Genomic DNA, 14,268 nt, shown 5'->3' on the forward strand with positions numbered 1-14,268 from the left:
ATAAATATTAATACTTATTTTATATCTTATTCTTATAAGATATAAAATCTTATAAGAATAAGATTTTATAAATTATATTTTATAATATATTTATAGGTATAAATTATTTATCCCTTAAGGATAAATATTTATAATAATTATAATATTTTTATGTATAAATATTTATATAAATAAATATTTATACTTATTTTATATCTTATTCTTATAAGATATAAAAATCTTATAAGAATAAGATTTTATAAATTATATTTTATAATATATTTATAGGTATAAATTATTTATCCCTTAAGGATAAATATTTATAATAATTATAATATTTATATGTATAAAATTATTTATCCCTTAAGGATAAATATTTATAATAATTATAATATTTTTATGTATAAATATTTATATAAATAAATATTTATACTTATTTTATATCTTATTCTTATAAGATATAAAATCTTATAAGAATAAGATTTTATAAATTATATTTTATAATATATTTATAGGTATAAATTATTTATCCTTTAAGGATAAATATTTATAATAATTATAATATTTATATGTATAAATATTTATATGTATAAATATTTATATAAATAAATATTTATACTTATTTTATATCTTATTCTTATAAGATATAAAATCTTATAAGAATAAGATTTTATAAATTATATTTTATAATATATTTATAGGTATAAATTATTTATCCCTTTAAGGATAAATATTTATAATAATTATAATATTTTTATGTATAAATATTTATATAAATAAATATTTATACTTATTTTATATCTTATTCTTATAAGATATAAAATCTTATAAGAATAAGATTTTATAAATTATATTTTATAATATATTTATAGGTATAAATTATTTATCCCTTAAGGATAAATATTTATAATAATTATAATATTTTTATGTATAAATATTTATATAAATAAATATTTATACTTATTTTATATCTTATTCTTATAAGATATAAAATCTTATAAGAATAAGATTTTATAAATTATATTTTATAATATATTTATAGGTATAAATTATTTATCCCTTAAGGATAAATATTTATAATAATTATAATATTTTTATGTATAAATATTTATATAAATAAATATTTATACTTATTTTATATCTTATTCTTATAAGATATAAAATCTTATAAGAATAAGATTTTATAAATTATATTTTATAATATATTTATAGGTATAAATTATTTATCCCTTAAGGATAAATATTTATAATAATTATAATATTTTTATGTATAAATATTTATATAAATAAATATTTATACTTATTTTATATCTTATTCTTATAAGATATAAAACTCTATAAGAATAAGATTTTATAAATTATATTTTATAATATATTTATAGGTATAAATTATTTATCCCTTAAGGATAAATATTTATAATAATTATAATATTTATATGTATAAATATTTATATAAATAAATATTTATACTTATTTTATATCTTATTCTTATAAGATATAAAATCTTATAAGAATAAGATTTTATAAATTATATTTTATAATATATTTATAGGTATAAATTATTTATCCCTTAAGGATAAATATTTATAATAATTATAATATTTTTATGTATAAATATTTATATAAATAAATATTTATACTTATTTTATATCTTATTCTTATAAGATATAAAATCTTATAAGAATAAGATTTTATAAATTATATTTTATAATATATTTATAGGTATAAATTATTTATCCCTTAAGGATAAATATTTATAATAATTATAATATTTATATGTATAAATATTTATATAAATAAATATTTATACTTATTTTATATCTTATTCTTATAAGATATAAAATCTTATAAGAATAAGATTTTATAAATTATATTTTATAATATATTTATAGGTATAAATTATTTATCCCTTAAGGATAAATATTTATAATAATTATAATATTTATATGTATAAATATTTATATAAATAAATATTTATACTTATTTTATATCTTATTCTTATAAGATATAAAATCTTATAAGAATAAGATTTTATAAATTATATTTTATAATATATTTATAGGTATAAATTATTTATCCCTTAAGGATAAATATTTATAATAATTATAATATTTATATGTATAAATATTTATATAAATAAATATTTATACTTATTTTATATCTTATTCTTATAAGATATAAAATCTTATAAGAATAAGATTTTATAAATTATATTTTATAATATATTTTATAGGTATAAATTATTTATCCCTTAAGGATAAATATTTATAATAATTATAATATTTATATGTATAAAATATTTATATAAATAAATATTTATACTTATTTTATATCTTATTCTTATAAGATATAAAATCTTATAAGAATAAGATTTTATAAATTATATTTTATAATATATTTATAGGTATAAATTATTTATCCCTTAAGGATAAATATTTATAATAATTATAATATTTATATGTAATAAATATTTATATAAATAAATATTTATACTTATTTTATATCTTATTCTTATAAGATATAAAAATCTTATAAGAATAAGATTTTATAAATTATATTTTATAATATATTTATAGGTATAAATTATTTATCCCTTAAGGATAAATTAATTTAATAGGTAAAACATACCGCTCATAATGGTTATGATTGAAGGTTCGAGTCCTTCTAAACTCATAAAAAGTATGCTTTTTTTATTTTTTTTTCAATACTTTTTGAAATTTGAGTTAAAAAAAAGTTGTATAATTAATATGTGTACTATTAATTATATATAAGGGTAATGTATATATATAATAAGAGTTTATAGTTTAATAGGTAAAACATACCGCTCATAATGGTTATGATTGAAGGTTCGAGTCCTTCTAAACTCATAAAAAGTATGCTTTTTTTATTTTTTTTTCAATACTTTTTGAAATTTGAGTTAAAAAAAAGTTGTATAATTAATATGTGTACTATTAATTATATATAAGGGTAATGTATATATATAATAAGAGTTTATAGTTTAATAGGTAAAACATACCGCTCATAATGGTTATGATTGAAGGTTCGAGTCCTTCTAAACTCATAAAAAGTATGCTTTTTTTATTTTTTTTTCAATACTTTTTGAAAAAAATATATACATGTAAAAAAGAATTATATGTTTAATAAAAGTACACGTATTAAACATATAGGTATTAAAAAAAATACCAAGAAAGTATATAATTATAGTAATAATATATTAATAATGTACATCAATATTATGATTAACAAAAAACTAAAATGATTGTTTTTACTGAACAAAAATGAATTTCATTTAAATAATAAATATCTTACTAAAAAAAGTAAATACGTAAAAAATAATTATTATTGTAATAATATAACAAAGTTTAACAATTTGTACGAAAATCAAGGTATTATCGGTAATAAGATTACATCTAATAAAAATAAAATTAAATTTTTAAATTTTTTAGTTAAAAATCACAATAAAGTACATTTAAATGTATTGGATAAATATATTAATAGTTCTAATAGCAATTATTTTTTAAAAAGACCTTTACTCTTAGATAGTATTTATACTTATATTAATAATAATCTTGTAAAGAATAATTTGTTATTACATAGATTTTTTTCTAAAAATATTTTTTATGTGGGCGCAAATAAAAATAAAACACTTAATTTGTATATTAATAAATATGAATTTTTAGTATCATCAGGTAAACATTATTGTCCACGAAATAATGTTATACCTGATGATACTAAAAATTCATATTTATTAATATACAAATTAAAGGGAATATTTAACGAAAATATGTCAGTTTTTTTATGAAAAACAAATTTATTACTAGATAATAAACATATTAGTAATAACCTATATATAAAAAATATTTTTAAAGAAACATTATATTATGAATTTATGGGTTATACAAATGAATTTTTCACTAGTGAATGTAAAAATCTATCTTTGTTTGATTTTTTATTATTAACTGACAGATATCTGTCAGTTAATAATAAAAAATCAAACAAAGATAGATTTTTACATTCACTAGTGAAAAATTCATTTGTATACAATAAGCACAAACTTAAAAAAATTAACAATAATTCAATTTTTGTTTTATCTCAATCAATATACGACGTTAATAATGACTCAATTAATTATAGATTAAACATACATAATGTAAATGGTTTGTTAACTGCGTTAGAAAAAATAAAATATAAATTTAAAAATGAAAAAGATGTGATAAATTCTATTATTTTTTTATTTCCAAAAATTAAATATATATATTATTATTGTTTAAATAATAATAATAACAAACCTTATACAAATTTATATAGTACGGATTTATTAAATTTTTATTCACATAAATTTTTTGAGCGTCCGTATGATTTTTATATAAGTATATATACTTTATATCTAATAAAAATTTTTTATTTTTTACATATAAAGGTTCAAGAAAATAAATTTTTTTTAAAAAAATTTGCATGATTCTATTTAATGAAACAGTTAAAACTTAAAAATTTAAGGACATACGGTTTGTATCAATCTGATATGAGCAATGATAAACTTTCGTTAGAAAGACCTTATTTATGGTTGAAAAATCGAATTTATGAAAATACTTTTTTTTTTTTATTATCAAGGCCTGATATGTTAGTGAAATTTATTTTTCATACTTTTTCATTTAATGAAATATACTATTTATACTTGAATAAAAACATATTGAATAATAATGATATATCATTATTATTCAATATGTTTTTATTCAAGTATAAAAATATTAAAATACCTGATGTAAAGTATTACAATAAATTTTTATTAAAAAAACTGAAATCCACTATTTATAGTGCTAAGGAATTATTTTGAAAAAGTCAATTATATTTACAGTGTTCTGAAACATTTAAAGTTAAACCATTACTTGATTGTACAAATAAATCATTATATGACTTATATCGATCAATTGATTATACGCCTATCACATATTTCAACGGAACAAGTGTTTACGACTATTTATCTTTTCCTTTTAATAAAAATAATTGTAATCCGTACAATAAATATAGTGAATTGTACGATTCAAACAGTACTTTAATTAATTATTTATCTTTTATCGGATTAACGCCTAATCATTTAATGTTTTTTTCTTTTTGTAATTATAGTAAGTATATTACAAATTGTAGAATTTTACAAACTTTTTTGTTACCTGTAGGTAACAGTACAATTGTAGATACAGCTTGTTTTTCAAAATTAGAAAATTTATTATTGGTACGTGATAATTTAGGGTTTGATATAAACCAAAAACCATTTTTTTTTGAATGTGATGAAAATGGTAACGATAACGTAAATTCTTTAAAGAAAGAAGAAACTTTAAGTAGGGTGGGTCCTTGGAATAATTATAATTTTTTAACAAATGAAAGAAATTTTATAAAATATTACTTAAATGGGTTATTATTTTATAATCCTTTATTTTTTTGTATATCGCTTTATAATAATATTCATCTGAATAGGTGTGTGTATTATAATTGATTTGATTCGTATGATATGAATACTCAGATAATATATTATAATAAGGAAATTTTTCATTTTAAAGGAAATAATATGTTTTCTAATTTTTTTTCTTTTCAATTTAACGAAATGTTTTCCAATAAAACATCATTTTTATTGAAACATTTAATTAAAAGAAGTAATTTTTTTATTGATAATAGTTCTAGTTATGTTGTTGACACAAAAAGTTGTGATAATCTAGTTGCATTAAATATGTATAATGAGTATATTAAAAATTTTTTTTTTATAAAATTTTTTAATTTAAGTTTTTACAGAAAAAACATTAAGAATGATAAGGAAAAAATAAATTTGTATTTAAGTGAATGTAGTTTAAAAAAATATTTAATTAAGTATATTGATTTTCATTTAAATAAAAATATTATATCTGACGATGAACATAAGATATTGTTACAATGAATAGAAAATATATAATAATATATATATATATGATAGATAGATGAATTTTTTTTTATGAAATGAAAAAATGAAAAAAAATATTTTATGGGATTAAAAAAAACTAATAATAGTCGTTTAATGAATTATAATTCGGTTCGTTGTAGATACGATTTTTCTGATTTTTTTATAAATTATTTATTATGTTGTTTATTTAACTTATATTTTTATAGGAGAAATAAAGGTTTAGACGCTTTTTATAAAGGTCATATTAAATCATATTATAATATATACATTTATTTTATATCGAATTCAATTGATTTTTTTTCTTTGACTACATTTAAAGAAAAAGGTAGTAAGATAGTCGCTAATCGTGAACGTATTGATATAAATAATTTTATAAATAAAAAATATAATTGGGTTGCAAATAGCAGTATTGTTGTTTCTCGAAAGAGAGTTTGTAGTAAAGATTACGATATTTTGGTAAGTAAGTCTACTTTATCACAATATAATAATTTTTTTTTTGATATGTTTTTTCCTTTCACTTGTATTGTAAAAAATAAGAAAAAAAAAGAAGGTTTTAGGAAAGATAAATTGTTTCTAAAAAAAAATAGATTTTTATTGTATTGTATTATAGAATTGATAGGTTTTAGGATGTCCGAACATATTTATAATACCGTTAATGATATGGATGATAATAATGGTATTTTTATTTATAAAAACATGTTGTATAATGGTTATATTGTGGTATTATTGTTGTCTTTATTTTCTAGTAAACTTAGCGATAATGACAGTTTAATTAATTGATATTATAGCTATTATAGGATTCGTTCATTTAATAAATTTATTAGTATTTTGTTAGGTAAATTAAATAAAATTGATTATTTTTTTAAGTTTAGTTTTTTTTTTAGATTAATGTATTATGTATTAATAATTAAATTTAATTTTTTTATTAATATTGTTAATGGAAAATGTTCTTGATATAAAGAAAAATATTATATAGATAATTTAATAAGGTTGGATTGTAAGTATTCTGTGTTACGTTACATTAACAGTATATTTCTTTACAAGAAATATGTTTATAAAAATGTAAATTTTGTGAATTTATTAAGTATTTATTTAACAAGAAACTTTTGTAAATACGATAATTTTTATCACAGTAAATGATTAGTATACTTTTTATTTTTTTTAAAAAAAAGTATATTGAATATTGTACCAACCGATACGGTCTATATACGTTATTATAATTATAATAACGTATATAGACCGTATCGGTTGGTACAATATTCAATATACTTTTTTTTAAAAAAAATAAAAAGTATACTAATCATTTACTGTGATAAAAATTATCGTATTTACAAAAGTTTCTTGTTAAATAAATACTTAATAAATAATAATGAATTAAAATTATACAAATTATCTGTGTTTTTTGAAAACATAAGTATTATAATGATAAAATTATGATACAAGGCATATTGTAAATTGGTGATACCGTTTTTAGTAACAATAAATTTTATTGTAAATATGCATGCAATAGCACGTATGCGCGCATACTTATACGTGCTATTGCATGCATATTTATATATGCTATTACGTAATACGAGTATTATTGTATATACGTATGTTAATTATACTAAGTATTTTAATATATTTTTTTTATGTAAAACATATTACAATTTATTTATTGAGTTGCTATATAATTGTAACTATGTAGTATTCAAATATATATTTTTTACAAATATAAAGTTATATGAGTTTATTTTTAAATTTATAAAGCAATTTATTTTGTCTGTGTTTTTTATTTTTTTTTATATAATATACATTTTTTTGTTATTGTTATTATTTTCTAAAAATTTTATTGTATTTATTATAACGGGATTTTTTATTAATTCTACTAGGTATGTTTTATGTGAATCATATATATTTATATTACAATTTATTTTAGCTTTTATATCTTTCTTTCTTAATAAAAAAGTTCTTATAAAAGAATTATGTGTGTTTAGATATAAAAGTATATTGATACACGTATACATGTATTGTATACAATACATGTATACGTGTATCAATATACTTTTATATCTAAACACACATAATTCTTTTATAAGAACTTTTTTATTAAGAAAGAAAGATATAAAAGCTAAAATAAATTGTAATATAAATATATATGATTCATTGTTGTACAAAATTTTAAAAAATTACGGTTATATAAATGCATCATCCATGAATGTTGCTTTTAAAATAAAAGATTTTGTATGATCACATATAATGTATATATACTATATGTACGGGGAAGTTGGTTGATGAATGAATTTTAATTCATCTAAAAAAATTGATAAAAGATCTAGATTATTTTATGTTAAGTATAATATAAATTGAGTTAAAGCTAATAATTTTAATAAATTTTTAAAATTTTTTTTTCTTAAGAAAGGTTATTTAGGTTTAGGCTTAGATTTTATAAAAATATTATCACTTGATTTAAAAAAAAAAAATTGGGTTAATTTTTTATTAGAGTTAGTATTTAATTATATATATTTAAATATGTCTGATATTTTATATTTAGAAATTTTGATTAAAAGATTTAGATTTAGTACAAAATTTTTTTTTAAAAATTTTCTAAAAAAATTAGATTATAAGAATATATATGTATTGGAAGATGTAAAATTTTTAAATGATTTTTTTTTAGAGACAGAACTTTTAAAGTTATTTTTTAACGACAAGTCGTTATATTTTAGTGTGATTCCTTTTTTAAAAAATAATAGTAAGTTAAATTTAGACGATGAGGAATTTAATAAAAACTTCTGACAGTGATTTATTGGTATTGTGATGTTTTTAGTGAAAGTGACAAAAATTGTGTTATATGTACCGTACGCTGTGTGTATACGTATTTTTGTGTTAATTTTTTTTTTCTTTAAAATGATTTTTATATTATCTATAATACCTATATTAACTATATATTATATTACGTATACGTAATATAATATATAGTTAATATAGGTATTATAGATAATATAAAAATCATTTTAATTGTATATATTAAATGAAATGTAAAGGAATTAAATAAATTAAATTATTAATTAATATAATAATAAGTTAAATTGATAATATTTATATAAGTTGTATAAGAGTTTTTATTTATTTTATAGTATATGTCAAATAATCCTACAAAAACGGTTTTGTATATAACATTTGTTACTGCTGCTAAATTTATAGGTGCAGGGTTAGCAACTATAGGGGTTGTTGGTGCTGGTGCTGGTATAGGTATATTGTTTTCTGGATTAATTCAAGGATTAGCTAGAAATCCGTATACGGTAGATATTTTGTTTAGATATACTTTATTAGGATTTGCGTTAACGGAAGCAATGGGATTGATGGCTATCATGATGGCATTTTTGATATTATATACTTAATAATAGATGATATATTATATAATATATATATATATATGTAATATTCGAAAAAAATTAAAATTTAAGTTTTATGCTAGTGTTATTGATATTATTTTTTTTTATACTTTGTAAGGTAATTATTTTTTTACGAGTTGATACATATGTATATATGTGATATATGTATGCGGTATATATAAACATACGGGATTTATTATTAAGGGTATATTTTAATATTGAATTATATGATGAATATATTATCAATTATTTACAATTAAATAATTTTATTGCTACAATAATTATTGGTTTCTTATTGTTAGTTGTAGGTATATTGTTAATTTATTACATGTTAGTATGTGTATATAAAATTGTACGTGCTTTTATACATTTTTTACATTTTATTTTTTTTAAAAAAAATAAAATGTATCTTAGGAGTATTATATTATCTATATCTTCTTTGATAGTTAAGGCGGTTAAGTTTATTTTTAAAAGTTTAGGATCTAAATTACTTACTAGTTTTGTATTAAACAATATTTCTTTTATTTTATTAATTGAATTATGATTTTGTTTTAGATATGTTATACTATATTTATATAATGTTTTGTTACAACTAAAGTTTAAGTTTATGAAGCATACAAAAAATATATATTTTATAATAAAATATATATTTTTTGTATGCTTCATAAACTTAAACTTTAGTTGTAACAAAACATTATATAAATATAGTATAACATATCTAAAACAAAATCATAATTCAATTAATAAAATAAAAGAAATATTGTTTAATACAAAACTAGTAAGTAATTTAGATCCTTTCATATTGTATTTTAATGAAAGGGGTGATAATAATCAAGTAAATGTTGATATATTATTTCAATTTGCATACATTCTTAATATAGAATTATTGCATGTAACGTTAAGTAAGAAAGTTTTTTTAGTAAAAGAAGACGAATTTGTAAATTTATTAAAAAATATAATTATAAATTATGATTTACTTTATAATTATATCACTAATGAATATTCTATTGAAATAAAAAATAGACATTTATTATTTTTAAACTTAAAAAAAATTTTAAAAAAATTTTTGAAAAGAGAAATATATTATCATGACAATATATTATATAAAAAATTAATATTACATATTTGTAATCTATTTAATGAAACTAGTATAAAAAATAATTTCGATTATAATAAAAATATGCATAATTTCGTTGCCGGTAAATGTAATTTAATGTTAAATAGGTCTAGAACCGATTTGTTTTTGATAGATGATTACTATTTTTTATTTGGTATTGATTTGAGTAGTACATTTTTTAGTATAAAAACTTTTATACCTTTAAACAAATATTGTAATAATAATATATTACCCGTATATAGTAATATATTGTATATACATTTTATAAAAAATAAAGATTTAATTATTTACAATACATTTGAGGATAAAATGAGTAATTACATATATAATATATATAATGTATGTGACGAAAAGAATTTTAATAGTTTAGCTATTCTAATTATTTTATTATTAAATAATGATAGAATTTATTACGAATATTGTAGTTTTACAAGTATAATTAATTTTTTTTATACTTCGAGTGGACATAAAATTTTCCCTTCTTTATATAGATTGGTGGTTGACGTAATGTATAGTGATATTAGGTATATCGTATAAGAAAGTATAGTATTAGTGATGTATATATATATATAATATTTAAGAAATAAAGATTTTATTATGTTATATTGTTTTTTTAAAAAAAAGAAAGTAAAAACATATTTTAATAAGAAAGTGTCGTCGTTTTATTGACGTTTATGAAAAAAAGTTAAGTGACTTAATAAGAATGTATTTTTATATAGTAATGGTATAAATTTATTTAAAAAAATAAAATATTATTATAACAATGATAAAAAATCATATAAAAAACAGTAACGTAAAAGTATATTTATAGTTATAAAATAAAATTTAATTTATGAAGAAAAAAAGTCCTGTAAATGATAAAAATTATGGAGATGTTTTGTTTAAATTTCATTTAGATAATAAGAAATCAAATTTTTTTAGAAAAAAACGAATTCGTTTTTTTCTAAAAAAATTTGATTTCTTATTATCTAAATGAAATTTAAACAAAACTAAATTAAAATTATTTAATGATACATTTTGTACAAAAAATAAGTATTTTGACAAAAAATTAAAATTTGTTAATAAATATATATTTAATATTTTATTGTATAAAGATAATAATAAAAACAACAGACGTAATGTAAGTGACAAATATTTATATTATATAATAAATGATTATTATACAGATACTAAAGTTTTTTTAAAAAGTAAAAGTAATTATTTTTACTCGAATTGAAATTTTAAATCATTGAACGTGAACGTGTTGTCTGAAAAATATAAATTGGAAAATAAGAGTATATTTACTAATAATAGTAAATACTTTAGTGAAATCAAAGTTAGTTTAACAAAAACAATATTTAATCATATTGTTAAACTAACTTTGATTTCACTAAAGTATTTACTATTATTAGTAAAAGTTCAATGGATAACAATAATATTATTGCTAATAGTTGGTATACTATTAATATATAATATAGTTATAGTGGATGATATATATAAGTTTTTTTTATATAAGGTTAATGAATTATTTAGTACATTATTTTTTCAATCTTTTTTTTTTTTTGATGAATTTTTTTTTAAAAAATATTTTTTTTTTGATTTTTCGTATTTTTTTTCAGTTTCAAAGTCTGGAATTAGTTTATTATTAGAACAATTGATTGAACTATTAAGGGAAGATACTGATTTAGGATTTTTGTTTTTTACTTTCCTTTATCCGTTCGGTTTATGAATAGGGTCCAATATAATAGAATTGGTTGAAACTTATATTTTACCTTACGTTTCTCCCTTTTTTCCACAATTTTATTTTTTTTTAGAAGAATGAATTGAATTTTTTTTTTCCAAAAATGTATTATATAACTTATTTCCTCCGTATTTAGCATTGTATACAAAGTATATTGATACGCATAGTGGATTAATTTTTTCAATAGCTGATATTGAATATAAAACAATATCAGCTATTGAAAAAATTAAAGTATTTAAATATACGTATATGGAGTCATGGTTTGGCGAATTTAAATCGATTAAAGTTATATCTCCATGGAGGGAGTATATGAATAATAGTAAATTACCGTTAACTATGGAATATAATGTGTACTATAAATTATATGTATTATACAATAATAGTAATTTTTTTTTTATTAATTATGATATATTGCATAATGCCTTTAAAACTTTTGTACCAAATATTTTTAATGGTTATTACTATATATTTAATACAATCAATTTGTTGGAAATAAATATGAATACTCATTCATATTATTGTAAAAACACTTTTAACATTGAGGAGTGAGAATTAATAAAAATTATGTCTAATAAAATTCGTGAATTAGTAAATAGGAATTGTGTTGTGTATAATTCTTATTTTTTAATAAAAAAAATTTTGGATTTGTTGTTTATAACGAATTATAATTTTTTAAAATTTATGTGTGTAAATACATACGAATGTATGAGGTACATGTATTGCGATACGTCCTTTATTAGTAAAATAAGTTATAAGTTATATTGTTGTATAAACGAAATAACATACGTATACGATATGCATAATAAATATATTTCATTAAAATTGTATGTTAATAAATTATATAGAATTACGATGTATAATTTGTATTGATATGCATGAGAAGCATTATTTTTGGGACAATGTATAATGAATGTGTACGCAAAATGGTTATTGATGTATATTAGGTATAGAGATATACCGTTATATTTATCTAGGTTTTGGTCTGTTTATTTAGCAGATTTATTTCATCTTACATCTTTTAACGAAAAATACTTTTTTGGTTTTATTAAAAAGCATTTTATTTTAACAGAAACTTATATTAGGATGATGGAATTTAGAGAGGCATATCTTACTTCGAAAAGTACTGTAATTGCTAATTTAAGTAGGATAAATGAAATGAATGAAATTTTATACGAAAATTATAAAAATCAGTGATTTTTGTATGAAGAAGAAATTATTTCAGGTTTAAAGGATAAGAATATTATTGCTTCCGGTAGAAGAAGGGAGAACATATTTTGTGGAAATTATAATTATGCTATTACTGATAAGATAGTTGATAAGGAAGACATACGTATTTATGTCTATATTCTTCATTTTTTCTTGGAAGAAATTGTATACAATTTCTTCCAAGAAAAAATGAAGAATATAGACATAAATACGTATGTACAAGACATAAATTCATTTATGTTTTACACAAAATTTTTAATACTTTCATTATCAGAACAATATAAATTTTTGGTTTATGCGTACAATTTAATAGATAACTGTTTAAATACAATTAATTATATTTATATAAATAATTTTTTTATATCAATAATTATTGATAAATGTAGTTTTATTTTAAGAAAATTTTTTTTATATTTTTATGATTTGGTTTATTTAAGAGAATTTTTTGGTAATTTGGATAGTATGAATTATAGAGCTGATTTAAATTTGTCTAAGGTGATAGTTTATTTGACTAACCCTTATTCTGAGTTTAAGTTAAAACACTTTGTTGACTGAAAAGGAATGGCTTTAGATTATAAGAATGTAATTATTGATAAAAATAGTATTTTTAGTTTAATGTTAAAAGATGGTATATTTTTTTTCAAAAAGTTACCTAGAAGTAATTTTTTTTTAGATGAGTATATTAATTTAAATAAAATATTTTTGTATTGAAATGATCAATTTGTAACTAATATGGTCATTACTAGTAGTAGTAATGCTTTATCAAGTGCAGTTACTGCTCCTTATTTTAAGGAGTGTGGTAATATATTAGATTGGATTCATTTTTCTTGGAACTGACAATTTTTGTCAAAAAATGTTAATTTTGTTAATTTGGTAGATATTAGTTTGTACGAATATATATATATAAATATATTTTATTACGATTATTACTACACATATATGT

At 17.4% G+C, this 14,268-nt stretch overlaps 2 protein-coding genes across 2 annotated transcripts; both read left to right on the forward strand.

Moving 5' to 3' along the window:
* Positions 1-3,003: 3,003 nt before the first annotated feature.
* LOC126333000 (DNA-directed RNA polymerase subunit beta''-like) lies at positions 3,004-9,288 on the forward strand. Its single transcript, XM_049996700.1, has 11 exons — positions 3,004-3,046; positions 3,426-3,668; positions 3,801-4,189; positions 4,457-4,741; positions 4,835-5,027; positions 5,154-5,451; positions 6,115-6,368; positions 6,519-6,628; positions 7,352-7,500; positions 8,002-8,131; positions 9,025-9,288. Exons 1-11 carry the CDS (start codon positions 3,004-3,006, stop codon positions 9,286-9,288), a joined length of 2,358 nt encoding a protein of 785 aa, XP_049852657.1.
* Positions 9,289-9,445: 157 nt separating this feature from the next.
* Positions 9,446-12,668, forward strand: LOC126332999 (DNA-directed RNA polymerase subunit beta''-like). Its single transcript, XM_049996699.1, has 6 exons — positions 9,446-9,612; positions 10,102-10,832; positions 11,494-11,592; positions 11,775-11,828; positions 11,998-12,099; positions 12,307-12,668. Exons 1-6 carry the CDS (start codon positions 9,446-9,448, stop codon positions 12,666-12,668), a joined length of 1,515 nt encoding a protein of 504 aa, XP_049852656.1.
* Positions 12,669-14,268: the final 1,600 nt, after the last annotated feature.

Source organism: Schistocerca gregaria, unplaced genomic scaffold, assembly GCF_023897955.1.
Source record: "Schistocerca gregaria isolate iqSchGreg1 unplaced genomic scaffold, iqSchGreg1.2 ptg001545l, whole genome shotgun sequence".
In the NCBI taxonomy this organism is placed as follows: Eukaryota; Metazoa; Arthropoda; class Insecta; order Orthoptera; family Acrididae; genus Schistocerca; species Schistocerca gregaria.

Bases quoted from the DNA above. Each gene is read 5' to 3' on its own strand.
- LOC126333000 (XM_049996700.1), top strand. From the start codon at position 3,004: ATGGTTATGATTGAAGGTTCGAGTCCTTCTAAACTCATAAAAA. The intron at 4,190-4,456 runs GTGATAAATTCT...TTAATGAAACAG, and splicing joins AATTTAAAAATGAAAAAGAT to TTAAAACTTAAAAATTTAAG. The intron at 4,742-4,834 runs GTAAAGTATTAC...TTATATTTACAG, and splicing joins AAAATATTAAAATACCTGAT to TGTTCTGAAACATTTAAAGT.
- LOC126332999 (XM_049996699.1), top strand. From the start codon at position 9,446: ATGTATGCGGTATATATAAACATACGGGATTTATTATTAAGGGTATAT. The intron at 11,593-11,774 runs GTAATTATTTTT...ATTTCACTAAAG, and splicing joins AGTTTTTTTAAAAAGTAAAA to TATTTACTATTATTAGTAAA. The intron at 11,829-11,997 runs GTTGGTATACTA...ATTTTTTTTCAG, and splicing joins CAATAATATTATTGCTAATA to TTTCAAAGTCTGGAATTAGT.